Consider the following 13,097-nt stretch of genomic DNA (forward strand, 5'->3'; position numbering starts at 1 on the left):
GTCACCAAGCGTGAGGGTGCTGGGTACCTTAGGCACTTGTTTGTGACTTGGCTGTTCTATTCAGTGTTAAAGAAGCAGTCAGTAAAAAGGGCAATATTAGTGTCTTATCTCTTCCTGATAATTCAAGTACTAAGTGCTTTAAACTACCATATTTGACTGCTTTTGAACCAGACATGGTTTTTAATTTGTATTTATGAAAATTGAGCAACCCTTAGAGAAAAAGATGTAGAAAGACAAACAGTAAGAATTTATTTCTCTATCTCTGACATTGTCTCTATAGGTTTACATGTAAAAGTCTACTTGAAGGGGGGATAAAACCAGGGTACAGATGAAAATAAAAAGGTAAATAAATTGGCAAACTCAGTCAGCGCTTTACCTGGTTTGATTGACTGACCACTTTCCAAAACACCTCCTTACTGAAATAGTAAATAAATCTGTTGTCTTTTTCATACAAAATAGCAGTGACTGGCTCAAGTGTATCATCTGGCTTGCATTGCTAAATGGCTCTCAGAGACCTGACAACTCTCTTATACCTCTCTTTCCACTTACAAGGACAGCTGGCAGTTGTCTAATTTTTTGTCTAATTTTTTTTTAATTTTAGCTCTTTGCTAGATATAGTTTCCAAGATGCACTTTCCAAGATGCGCAGCCTTTTTTTGATTGGAAATAATAATAAAATGCATAAAATTTTTATATCAAATATGAAAAAAAACCCACCCCTAAAATAAAAGGAGTGGTTTTTTTTGTTTATGGTGTGAATATTTCCTGGGCAAAAGCATTCATTTTAAAGATCTTAAAAAAGGTGAATAGGATAACATACTTAGTACAAATAGTATAAATTCACTGTGTGGAATCTGCACTGTTACTGTGAAATGGAAAAGGTAAAAAATACCTTAGATAATTACTATCAGATTATTTGATACATTTCATCTTAAAAAATGAACTTTCAAGGCATAATGCAAAGTTACTGTTGTGCATGGTTACTGCTAGTAAGTAGTTTTCCTATTAGAGATAAAAAAAATGTAGAAATGTAAAAACCCTGATCTGGGTATCAGGACTCAAAACACCTGATGCTGTAGCAAACAACAGCAGGACACAATAAGGACTTTAAAGTATAGTTATGTATAAATAAACAAACAAGTAAACACCAGCCCTTCATGCCTTATTTCTGTATTTATTGTATATGGTACGTATTTGCATAAGTAAGTATGTTTGCTTTGACTCTTTGTAAAAGTACTTTAAACACAAATCATAGAATCACAGAATGGTTTGGGTTGGAAGGGACCTTAAAAGGTCATCTAGTTCCAACCCCCCTGCCATGGGCAGAGACACCTTCCTCTAGACCTGGTTGCTCAAAGCCCCATCCAACCTGGCTTTGAAAACCTCTAGGGATGGGGCATACACAGCTTCTCTAGGCAACTTGTTCTGGTGTTCAGAACATCTCCATAGCAAATTTTTTCTTTCTTATATCTAACCTAAACCTACCTTTTTTCAGATTAAGGCCATTCCCCCTTGTCTTACCAATTACATGCCCTTGTAAGGAGTCCCTCTCCAGCTCTCCTTTTGGCCCCTTTAGGTACTGGGGGGCTGCAGTTAGGTCTCCCCAGAGCCTCCTCTTCTCCCAGCTGAACAAGCCCAGCTCTCTCAGCCTGTCTTCACAGAAGAGATACTCCAGCCCTCGGGTCATGTTTATGGCTCTCCTCTAGACTCTCTCAGCAGGTCCTTAGGCTGGGGATACCAGAGCTGGATGCAGTACTACAGGTGAGGTCTAATGAGAGTGTAGTAGAGGGGCAAAATCGCCTCCCTCGCTCTGCTGGCCACGCTGCCTGCATGCAGCTCAGGACCTGTTTGGCTTTCCGGGCTGTGAGCACACATTGCTGGGCCATGTTGAGCTTCTTGTCAACCTCTGGTTTAGAGACAAGGATATCGCGTGGGATGTTTCAAATGTTTTGCACAAGTGCAGGTATATGACATCTCTGCATCCATCAACATTCTAAGCCCACTGCAGGACACCAAATTTGTCAGGCACAATTTGCCCTTAGTAAAGCCATATTGGCTGTCACCTATCTCCACTTTATTATTCCCATGCCAGGTACGGTCTTTGGAAAGTTTTAGATGATGCAAAGAAATAAAAGTCCAACACTGAGAATCCCTTCTGGACTGATGTTCGGGAGCTCCAAATGTAGAAATATTTTCAGAAAGAAAAGCACTTGACACAAAAACATTGAAAAAAAAAATTATCTTTGTGCTCCTAGAAAATATTAATTCTGCTTTTTTAATGTAGGAAACTAGTAAATAGTGTGCAAGTCTACATATATAGATGCTTATTGATTTAGAGCATGAAATTTGAACTTTCTTAAGAGGAACAATGCAAGTATTTTGACTAATGTTTAATAACTTACAGAGGATCTATTAAATAAATTTTGAAGTGTACTATTGATAAAGAAATAATTGATTCAAATTAGAATAAATTAGGAAATTTTCAAAGTAACACACCACTTCTTAAACAGTTTACAAAGCAGCTTACTTAATTTTTGTGCACTATTGTCCTAGATGTTTTTCCTATTTCTCTTGTCCTTGGGTGTTATTGTGATTATCAACATTAATTGAAAAATATTTTAAGCTCCTGCTTGAAGTAGGTTGGACACACTACAATGCTAAACAATGACAGCTAAATAGGAAAGGAATGGGGGAAGGTAATTATATTTTGGTTATCAATGAAAATTGATATTGAGAATTTTTGTTAATATTTTTATACATTAGGAAATTTGAAGGGGCAGATGCAATAAGAGTGGAAGGCAGTTGTACCAAACTAAGTCTTTTTCTTAAAAGTTAATAGGCAGGGAAAAAAGTGATTTCTGGCAGCAAGAGAAGAGTCAATTCCCCAAAGAAGTCTGATGATACCATATGTGCAACACATGGCAGCAAAGCAGTTTCTTCCTACTTACCCAACCTTGCAATCTATCACAGCCAAGTGCTGACACTGCAGCTTGTATGAAAGGGCACGTGAACATCAAAGAAATTGCCTTTGCCTTTGAAAAACCCTTAACTGGTCTGCATACGGGCAGTGTTGACACAAATCTATCAGCACAAAATCTTACTGCTTTACCAACTTAATTAATGGTTTAATTTTGTGAAAGAACAAAACCGGGGGGGGTGATACAAATGATTAGGACTGGTTTTTTTTTTTTGGGTTTTTTTTTTTTTTTTTTTTTTTTTAATTTAAGTTGATCTGATTTATCTCTTTATCTAATGACTTGTTAGAATGTTGGTTTCCTTTTCTGGCTCACAGTGACTGCTCTTATGACCCTTATGAACACACTTGCAGGAATGCTGGTTCTTTAAAAAAATTGATTGTCACCTGTAGTTTATTAAGATAGTTTTTTTTCCTGGATTTGAGCTGTTTTCTGGAGGTAGTAAATAGAATTGAATAATAAAGATACAAAAGATACATGGCTAAATAACTAAATTCTAGTCAAGAAAAGGATTGAAGATTTCGAATCATTAATAAAAGGAGAGAATCTTTCATCTGATTGTAACTCTTCATATTAAAGACTAGCAGACCTTGTAGCATAAATTGTTACATATTGTTCATAAACTATTCATAGTAAGTAATAAAGCTATATAATTATTAATCTTTAAAGAATTTATAAACTTAAATTGGAAATTATATACTATCTGATAATGTTGTTTTCCTCAATGATACAATTTAGGTATGGCATTTCAGTAACTTTTGCTTTTTTCCATATTCACAAAGCCAAGTTTATAGTAAGAAGCATTTTATGTTTTATCAGATGAACTGATAGTTAGATTAAATTGACAGATTTTACAGTTTGAAAAAAAGCCTTGTGTGTGTAGGTTTAGCTGTTTTTTTTCTCCCTAATAGCAACAGAGGGGTTAACAAAGATGCCTTCTCTCTGACCTTGCCTTAGTTATATTCTTAGAACACTTCACATATATTCTCATTCATTAATTATTCACATATTATTGAACAGCACTGAATGAAGAGAAGTCCTTAAATTCATACTTGGGTAATGACATGGTTGATGATAATAATAAAAAAATTCTCCCTCTGTTACCTCTCTTTAGCACTCCTTATTTATTCTTTTCTCCTGTAAAAATATTATTTCTTTTTCTGAAGCATGAGACCGTGAGTACTACCCACCTGCCACATTTATTCTTGGTGCTACTATAACACCCTTCAGACCTCATTTTCCCTGGCTGGAACACTCTTCCATATAAAAGACAAATGTCACACCTCAGCAGGGAATAACTGGTCTCTGCTTTAAGCTTGCTGTCAGTAAATACTCCATTATATCTCTCTACTCTGACTCTCATGTCTCTGTGTTGCTCATTCCCTGCCATATGGACTTGACAGTGTGTGTAAAGGGCTGTGAAGTGGGAGAGTGCAAGAATTCATGACACAGGTCAGCAGGTGCAATGAGAGCAATGAACCTGATTTTGAGCACAAACACAAAATCAGGAAAGCTGAATGGCAGGCTGTGGCAGAAAGCATAAGAAACATAGAACAGAAGGGCAGAAAGCCCAGCTAAGACCTTGAGTGCTTTCAGAACTAGTTCTTCCAGCAGTGCAAGTCAGTAACATCTTTCCAGAATTCTTTTTACAAATCCTCTGCCATTTCATCTATGACTCCCACATCACCACCCTGCTATCTCTGGCCCTGATTTCTCTTCATCCTCCCGAGTTCCTTATTTCTCTTGAATTCTATGTTTTGATTTTTTTTTCTCAGCCTCATTTTCCCTGCTTGTATCTTTTAATAATCATCCCAGTATCTCCACTGCAAACAGAGTTGAGTAGCCCATATTTTCTGAGGGCCACCTTTTCTCCTAATTTCTTTTTTATTTTGAGGAAGAGGTGATGAACAATTTTGGCATTACTTCTCTTCCAACTACCAGAGTCGCCAGCTGGCATCCTGCTTTCCCCTTCTTTCAAGCACAGCCAAGAACAGCAGTAAGCTACGGCTCAGGTTTTATGGGCATTCACATATAACATACATCCTTAGACCACAAAAGCTATAACAGAACTATTTTTTAATGGTTTACTGGAAATTATGTTGGCATTTTTCTTAAAATGGAGGGTCCTGAATGGGGATATTATCACTTGTTTTAAAAAAAGGATGTTTCTAGTCCATAGAAAAAATGTGAGCCAAATGCACTGTTAAGGGCAAAGAAGTAAGCAGAATTATTCCAAACTTGTATTTTTTTAAAGCAATGTCAGAAGCTGAGTGTTCAGGACTGAATAATGACTTTAAAATACTTACTTTGGCAATAGTATAGATTATTTAAACTGTTAGGCCTTTGCTCAGTGGTCTGGGCTAGAGAGAGAGGATGCACTACTGTGTTGGATTTAGCTGAAACCCAACCAATATTTCCCCCACCTAGCAAAATGTACAGCTATTATTTATTCTGCCACTTCCCAGACCTACGTTTTGTTGTCCAGAAGCATGACCTGGTGGGCTAAAATACCCCCATCTTTGCTAGAGACTGCAAACAAATCCTTCAGGCTCAGTTCTCCAAGCTTCTCTGGCCCAGCAGCACCCACCTGTTCCTCAGTCCAGGGTGCCACACAGTCACCTGTGTGCCAAGGGCAGCGAAGGGAAGGGGCCTGGAGTCCAAAGTGATTTGCATGCTCAGACTGTGTCTGTACAAGGAGCAAGGACATCTGTGTAACTTCCGTTGTCTAAGGAATAAGTGGGCATATAACAAAATGGGTAAAGGTTGGAAGGGACTACAGTGGGTCCAGCCTCCCTGGACCAGAGGGTCCTCCTAGAACACATTGCATAGGATTGTGTCCATATGGTTCTGGAATATCTCCAGTGAGGGAGACTCTACGACCTCTCTGGAAATCTGTTCCAGTGCTCAGTTACCTGCACAGTAAAAAAAGTTCTTATTTGTATTCAGGTGGAACTTCCTATGTACCAGTTTGTCCCATTGCCTCTTGTCCTACTGCCTGGCACCACCAAGAAGAGTTTGTCTCCATCTTCTTGGCACCTTTCCTTTAGGTATTTACACGTATAGAACATCCTTGTGTAGAAGCAGCTGTGAAGCTTTCACAGAGGAAAACTTAGTGCAGCAGAAACACTGAGAGCGAGGAAAGAGTTTCATTTTGAGGGAGCTTTAGTCTCACTTTTGCCTGTAATGAAGACACGCACTCTCTAACAGCTTTACATTCTTCTTATTTTGAGGTTCTCAAAACTGCACACGGATTCAAGGTGAAGCCGCACCAGTGCGGAGCAGACCGGGACTGCCACTGTCTCCACTTTGGATACTTCGTCGCTCAACTTCTCCCAGGGACCCACGTTTGGGAGGCCTGAATGGGGGCGAGACCACGCTGAGCGCAGGGCCGCGACGGAGGGAGGGGTGCAGCGGGAAAAGGGGGGGAGGGGGGTGTGCGGCTTTTTTCACTTTCGGGGCAAATAAACAGTGGGCGCCACTACGGCCCCGCCCTGCGGCCCGCCCGGCCCCGGCCCTGGTCCCGCCCCTGGCCACCCCCGCCCCGCCCTTCGCACGCCGGGACCGCGCTGGGGATCGCGCCGCTGCCGCTCCCGTCGTGCTGCTGCTGGAGCCGCGGGGCCGCCCGGCTGTGCCGGCGCCGGGCGGGAGGATGCGGCGCTTCGCGCGGGTGGCGCTGCTGTGCCTGGGCTGCGCCGTCTGCTCGCTGCTCTACGGCCTCAGCCAGCTGGCCCTCTCCCTGGAGCAGGAGCCTGGCGGCGGCGGCCGCGAGAGGCAGGCCCGAGACCCCGCCACACCCGGCGCCCGGCAGCAGGCAGGGAGCGCGGGCCGAGGCGAGGCGGGGACCGGCAGGTACGCGGCGCGGGGGCCGGGGCCGGGCGCGGGTGGCGGGTCCCGTCGCATTCCTGCGGGGAGGGCCGGGAGGCGCGGGAGCGCGCCGCTCTCCGTGCCGGCCGCGGGCGGAGCGGGGCCGCGGGCGCCCCCGGCTGCGCGGCGCCGAGGCCTGGCGGCGCTTTCGGGCGCAGCGGGCGGTGGTGTCTCTGTGCTCCATCCCGGCCTCTCGCGGGCCGGGTACTGGGGAACGGTGGTTGGGGCAGCCTTAAACAAGCAAGGAAAACTTTGAGGAGTGACGTTGCCGGCGACCGAGGCCGCCCCCGTGCGCGTCCCCGCGGCTGCTTGGTGGGACGGCGCAAGTGAAGCGACGAGGGTTGCGTTTCCTTCTTCCAGAGGAGAAAATTTCACGGTGCTTCTTCAGGTCTGAAACTTCGTAACTTTTTGGTTATCAAATATAATTTCAGTGAAGCAAACCTGTTTGTTATGCGATGCCTTAATACAGCCAGTCTTCCCACAGCAACCAGTGAGTTTAGTTCTGTAATTAAAGGGGTGCATACCCGAGCATCTCACACTCTGCATAGTTCTGTTGCCCTCTGTCAGCGAAAACTTTAATGTGGCCAAGTGGTGAGATTATGGAATGGAAATTACTAGTTTTCCTTTAGATTATAGTTTCACAATCCTGTTCACCTGTGGCTACCATAACCCTAAAGCCAGGAAAAGAGGAGTGACGAGAAATCTGTTGCTGAAAATGGAGGGAAAATTAGGACCAGACCATTCTGGGCCAGTGTAGCTCTACTTCTGCTCAAATTCCACAGCAGTTTAAAGCAAACTGAGTTTATTAGTTTGGCGATGGTCACTGCTTCCCAGTGCTGTACAAGCTCCTGCGCCCCCCAGTCCTTGTACTGCTTGTGCTCCTCTGAGCACACAGTGAGTTGATCTGGTGTGGTGACCTGTTTGAAAACTACCTAGTGTTTGGCCAACTCAGCGCTCTGTATTGCCTCATTATGTAATTATGAAAGTGTCGATGCTGTCGTAAAGGACTTACGGAGGATGGCAGGATGACAAACTCTGACTTAATAATCTTGGAATACCTTGAAACAGCATTCTGAGTTACTAGGGGTGGAGTCAGCGGAAATGTGAAACCCAGCTTTCGACTGGTGTAACTACTTAAAAGAATTTTTCCCCCGTATTTTTGCATTAGTTCAAGTGAATACAGATTTTAACATGAAAAAAAATGTAAGGATAATTGTGCCTCACTTCCAGTTTGTGAGGAAGAACTTCTTGTGAGTGGTTGAAATCTACTAGTTCTAAGTAAAAATACAATGAAAAAACCTGTATGTATGATATTTGTTTTACTAAAGAAAACATGCAGTTTAAATGAAGCAAACTTTTATTGGGTAGAAGATAATAATGTAAATAAATTATTTATACCATTGAACAGTGAAATGACTTTAAGCTGCATCATACTGCTAGTAAGCAAAAGAAGAACCAAATTTATTTTAAAAGCTATACTGTTCTAGTATTTGTACTAAAAGTGTAGTTTTTAAATTAAATATATGAGTGGAGAACCTCAGCAAAGTGCAAGAAGCTTCTTGCTGCAGTTATATCAGGTGAGATATAAATCACAGGGCCCCGTGGTTTCAAATAGAAAAGTTTTACTAACTGACAAAGTTCTTTTCTAAAGGTCTCAAGTGCCACAAAGCATTCCACTGTATACAGTTTTTTGGGGGTATAACTCCTTGCAAAACCAGTGTGTGTTGTCACCTGTGTGGGAATTCTTTACCTATAAACTGCTGTCAAGCTGAAGGCTCACTATAAACATCCCCTTTTGTAAGTTATTGAAACATGCTGTTTGTACAAAAAGTGCATGTGCAAAACTTTTTTGTGAGTCAGACTCTTAGAAAAGAGAAAAGGCTTTTGTTTAAGAAAAAGCTCTGTCCTGTGGCAGTTAAGAAATGTCCCACTGAACGTTCCTTGAGATACATTTGGAAATTATTCTTGACTGTTAAACTGCATTACATTCACTATTGTAAGTGACACACACATCTTCCTGAATATATTGGTGTTTTTTAGTTTTTACACATCAGCTACTTTTCCAGTAGATACTGAGCACTATGGCCACATATCTCTATTATGCCCACTTCTGATTGTCTGGTGATCATGTAATATCCCAAAGGGCGTGTAACCTTACAGAGTAAATTGCATTTAGATCACCTTCTAATCCTTGAAGTTTAACATTTTGTATGCATTAATAGTAGCTTTCATAAATGGGTTGCTTCAGCTGTGTTCACTGATAGCTTTAAAATACTATTCAGCAAAGCAAATATGTCATCTGAAGGCATTCATACACTCAGCAGTGTTTTTCTGTTTTCTTTAGTCAAGAAGTGTTTTCTTTGCCTGAATAGTCTAGTTTGGTATATTCCACAAGGGCAGAAAGCTCGATCATGCTCTGAGATACGAGAGGGAGACATTGAATTTTCTGTTAGTTTTTGGAAACGTGCAAACGAAAACTTCAAGCATCGAATAAGGCTTTGGACTACTACACCTGGAAGAATTTAGCAATGGTGGTGACATGTTTAAAAGAAAATAACTTAAAAGGATGTACCATATTGAAAGTAGAATTACAGGTTGAGGCAGGATCCTCCAATAAACATAGTAATTCACAGGAATTTATTAGGTAATCAGTTTGGTAAGGAGTTGTTTGTTTCAAACGCTGCTCTAGCCTGAGGAACAAGAGGATTGGAGGCTTGTGTCTTGAGACTTGATATAAACAGCTGAAGAACACTTTAAGAATTTAATAGCTAAACATCTTCATAAATGCCTTGAATGCAGGACTGGAAGGGATACTAAGCAAGTTTGCAGATGATACAAAACTGGGAGGAGCTGTTGACTCCTTCGAAGGCAGTGTTTTGTCAATATTGCCACTTCAGTTAGGTAGATAATGTTCATCTTTCTATTCAGGTCCAAAAAAGTGCTATTCTAATAGAAATTTTGAGATACACAGGAAGAATCAGTCTGTTATCCAGTTCTGTGAATTTAGTGAGGTGAGTGAATTTGACCCTATTAAAATGGAACATGTTTCCCTTGCACTGTAGTTTAGCATTTTTGTGCTGCCAGCCATACTGTTCTGCTGTGTGTGGCACTGATGCTTGATTGTACCAGTCTCTTGCTCTCTTAACTGTTCTGGCAGAGGGAGAGTTAAGTGGATTATAGTGCATGGAAAGGGTAAAAAGTATATCCACAAGCTTAGCAGAGGAGGGTGGTTATAACAAGGTTCTTTCCTTTGCCTGTTCACAGCTGTTTTCATGGGTATCAGAGCTTAACCAGCAGTTTCACTAGGTTTGCTTCTCAGCTATTATTTTAAGAAATTGGTCCAGAACCTGCCAAAGAACTTTAGCATATGAAGTAAACTTAAAAGGATGAAACATTCAATTATTTGAAATTGAAACTTCATTTAAAAACTCTGCCGAATTTGACAAGCATTTGACCAGCAAATATTATTTTGCATAGGAATGCTGTGAAGCAGTGAAATGTTATCAAGATTTTTCCAGTTAAAAAGTTGAGGTGAGAGACATCTAGGCATTGCATCGACTATCTCCTATCTAATAAAGTCATTGCTTCTATGACTAAATATGTCATAACAAATTTATGGTATTGCTGCAAGCGTTCAGAAAAGCTGTTGAGGAGAATTAGAAATTCTTAGTGCATTTTGGAGTTGAATTAAGCATTTATCATCCCGGTTTCTTACTCCTGTGTGATTATGAACAGGAAGGAAATGCATCCTTCCTGTTTTGCTGCACTTGTGGGCTATGCTGTAGGAGAGACGTGAGTCTGTTTATTGGTTGGTTCATGCAGTTGATAAAACTTAAGTTGTTAATGAAAGGAATTATGACAGGAATGTAGTCATCAGGGCTGCATCCCTCACCATTTGGACATTCTGCTAAGTTTGCTGTGGAGTTACAGTAGTACAAATGTGCCGCATGGATTGAAAAGTATTTCTGACAACCATGAACTCCATTAACAAAAGGTTACCACTGATTGTTGAGGGATTTCTTAAAACTTGACTTGCCTGAGCACAGGGCCTCAGTCTTCATGACTGCAACTTATGCACTGCTGTGTATTTTGAACACTAATTTGAAATTGTCCTTTCATTCCGAAAAGTTTTCAAGTCACAATGTAGACACTTCTTCTATGTCTGCAGTACTAAAATTTCTGCTACCCAGGGATGTCAAAGCTGGATTAACTGATAGAGGTAGTTAAGAAATGGCTGGTTGCCTAAGGAAGAGATGCTTTGAATTGGCAAACAGATCACTGAGAATGCTTCTTTATGACACCAGTGATTTTTGAAACTTCCTATTTCTTCTTTTTTGTATTTTTGACGGTGGTACGTGTTAGGAATTGTCCAGCCCAGTAGTGTGATGAAGTCAAGGCTGCTGCATTTCCATGTTCCTGGGTGTCCAGGCAGTAGCAAAGCAGAGCATTTATTCCAGTGGGATCATAGGCTCCTAGTGCATACACACATGGCTGGCCACAGAAATCAGCACACAGGTAACAGTGCTTGCACGACCACGAACAAGTGTCCTGATCCTGTTCCCTTCTCTGACTGATCAGGGTGAAAGGCTTTAATGAAAAATACATCAGTGTGTGTAAGGTGGATTCCTCCAGTAACTGGCTTTAGACACTTGGTCCATCCAGGAACTGGCTCCTGATCCTCTGGCCTCTGCTGTTGCTGACCTGTGTGTGAATCCTTGAGGCTTGCAGACCCAATTCAGTTTCACGTGCTCACACCCTCTTGGATGTGCAGACACATGTACAGGTGATTGTGCTGGATCTTTCCAGTTAATGGCCTTAGCCTTGTGGCATCAGGCCACAGGATTGCCTCATGAAAGGGAGTCTTCTGGATAGCTGGTCCTGACCTATAGCCTTAAACATTAGCCACTTCTCAAACCCCGGGTGGCCAGCTCAGACTTTCTGATGCTTCCAGTTGCCATCCCTCAGACCCTGATCTCTTGTGGCTATGTGAGAGAGGTTCTTTCAGTAGCTCAGACTCGCTGTTCTCTGCAGAGTCTGGCCCAGTCTTACGGCCTGTCTGACACCTGGCTCCCCAGCCTCCTGCTCTGCTTGCAGGCTGGTCTGGTTGCTGGTGGTTACGTGCACCAGCATGCACCCGCCCACGCACGGTGTGCACACATGTCTCTCCGGTCCCTGGCACCACAGGCTCCTGGGCCCCTAGCATCTGTGGCCATCTTCTCACTTGCAGGCACTCTGACACACCCAGGAAAACAGAAGTCTTCACATGTGACTGGAACCTCTTACCATCTCTCTGTTTTTTGCATTCTCCTTCCTCCCCAGTCCACCTTTGATCCTACAGTGAGTCCTACACCCTTTCAGGCAGTAACCCCATTAGGTAGTTGGTAAACTGGCCTGGAGAGTGTCTCCTGTTACCTAGGCTGGTGGATGGATCATCTGCCTGGTTCATGGGCTCTCTCTGCCCTTGCGAATTGGGGCTGTGTTAGGATATTCTGTGTGCCTTGTTTAGTTTGTTTTACCTCACATCATTTTCTGCTTTCTATTTGTGGGGACTCACCTTTAATCACTTAGCAATAATAGATGTGAGCAAAATATTCCTCCATAGTACTGAAGGTGACTATTCCTGTCCGACTAGTAACCTCTCTGAGGTAACAATGACTGTACCTGTTTGTGAACAGGTACAATGCATCTCCCTAGCTGTATAAAGCAATTTTTTGTAGTCCAAGCTTTCATCAAATTTCATTTCAAGTAAAAAAATACCTTGATGAGTAGGATTTTAAATGATGTCATTGTGAATGACAAGAAGAAAATGTTGTCCAGTTATTCCAGTCTCTTAATCCTTTATATGAAAAAACTTTGGGGAATATGGTAGCATGTGGTCAACTGAGGGAGTTTGCTGTTGACAGGAGAATGTCTTGAGCTAACATTAGGTAAATTGCATACATACATATCCTAGTAACACTGGTGTTTTAAATATGCAGTTTATGCATCAAACCCAAGGCTGATAATATTTTGCTAAATGGAATGTTTGAAAGGCCTAATGTGTCAGAGAAGTGACACAGCCATTACTTCAGATTTGCCTCTTGCCTTGGTAGTTTGGGTAGGGTAATACTCAAGACAGCTAAGAAAACTCTCTTTGACAACTGAAAGAGGAATCCTCTGTAATAATAGCATGATAGTCTTCCAAACCACAAAACTCTTTTGGAGAAATTGTCTATTAATTTATCTTAAAAGTAATGAGAAACAGTTATTTCAAAAAGCT

At 41.8% G+C, this 13,097-nt stretch overlaps 1 protein-coding gene across 3 annotated transcripts in view; it reads left to right on the forward strand.

Annotated features, from left to right (window-relative positions):
- The first annotated feature begins 6,531 nt into the window (after nt 1-6,531).
- The window catches only part of GXYLT1 (glucoside xylosyltransferase 1), a 36,616-nt gene continuing 30,050 nt past the window's right edge, over nt 6,532-13,097 (forward strand). For all 3 annotated transcript variants that reach the window (XM_053943800.1, XM_053943802.1, XM_053943801.1), the window contains exon 1: nt 6,532-6,823. In XM_053943800.1, the coding sequence (XP_053799775.1) occupies nt 6,624-6,823 (200 nt within the window). In that variant the 5' untranslated portion in view covers nt 6,532-6,623. The remainder of the gene's footprint in view (nt 6,824-13,097) is intronic.

Source organism: Vidua chalybeata, chromosome 5, assembly GCF_026979565.1.
Source record: "Vidua chalybeata isolate OUT-0048 chromosome 5, bVidCha1 merged haplotype, whole genome shotgun sequence".
Classification (NCBI taxonomy): domain Eukaryota; kingdom Metazoa; phylum Chordata; class Aves; order Passeriformes; family Viduidae; genus Vidua; species Vidua chalybeata.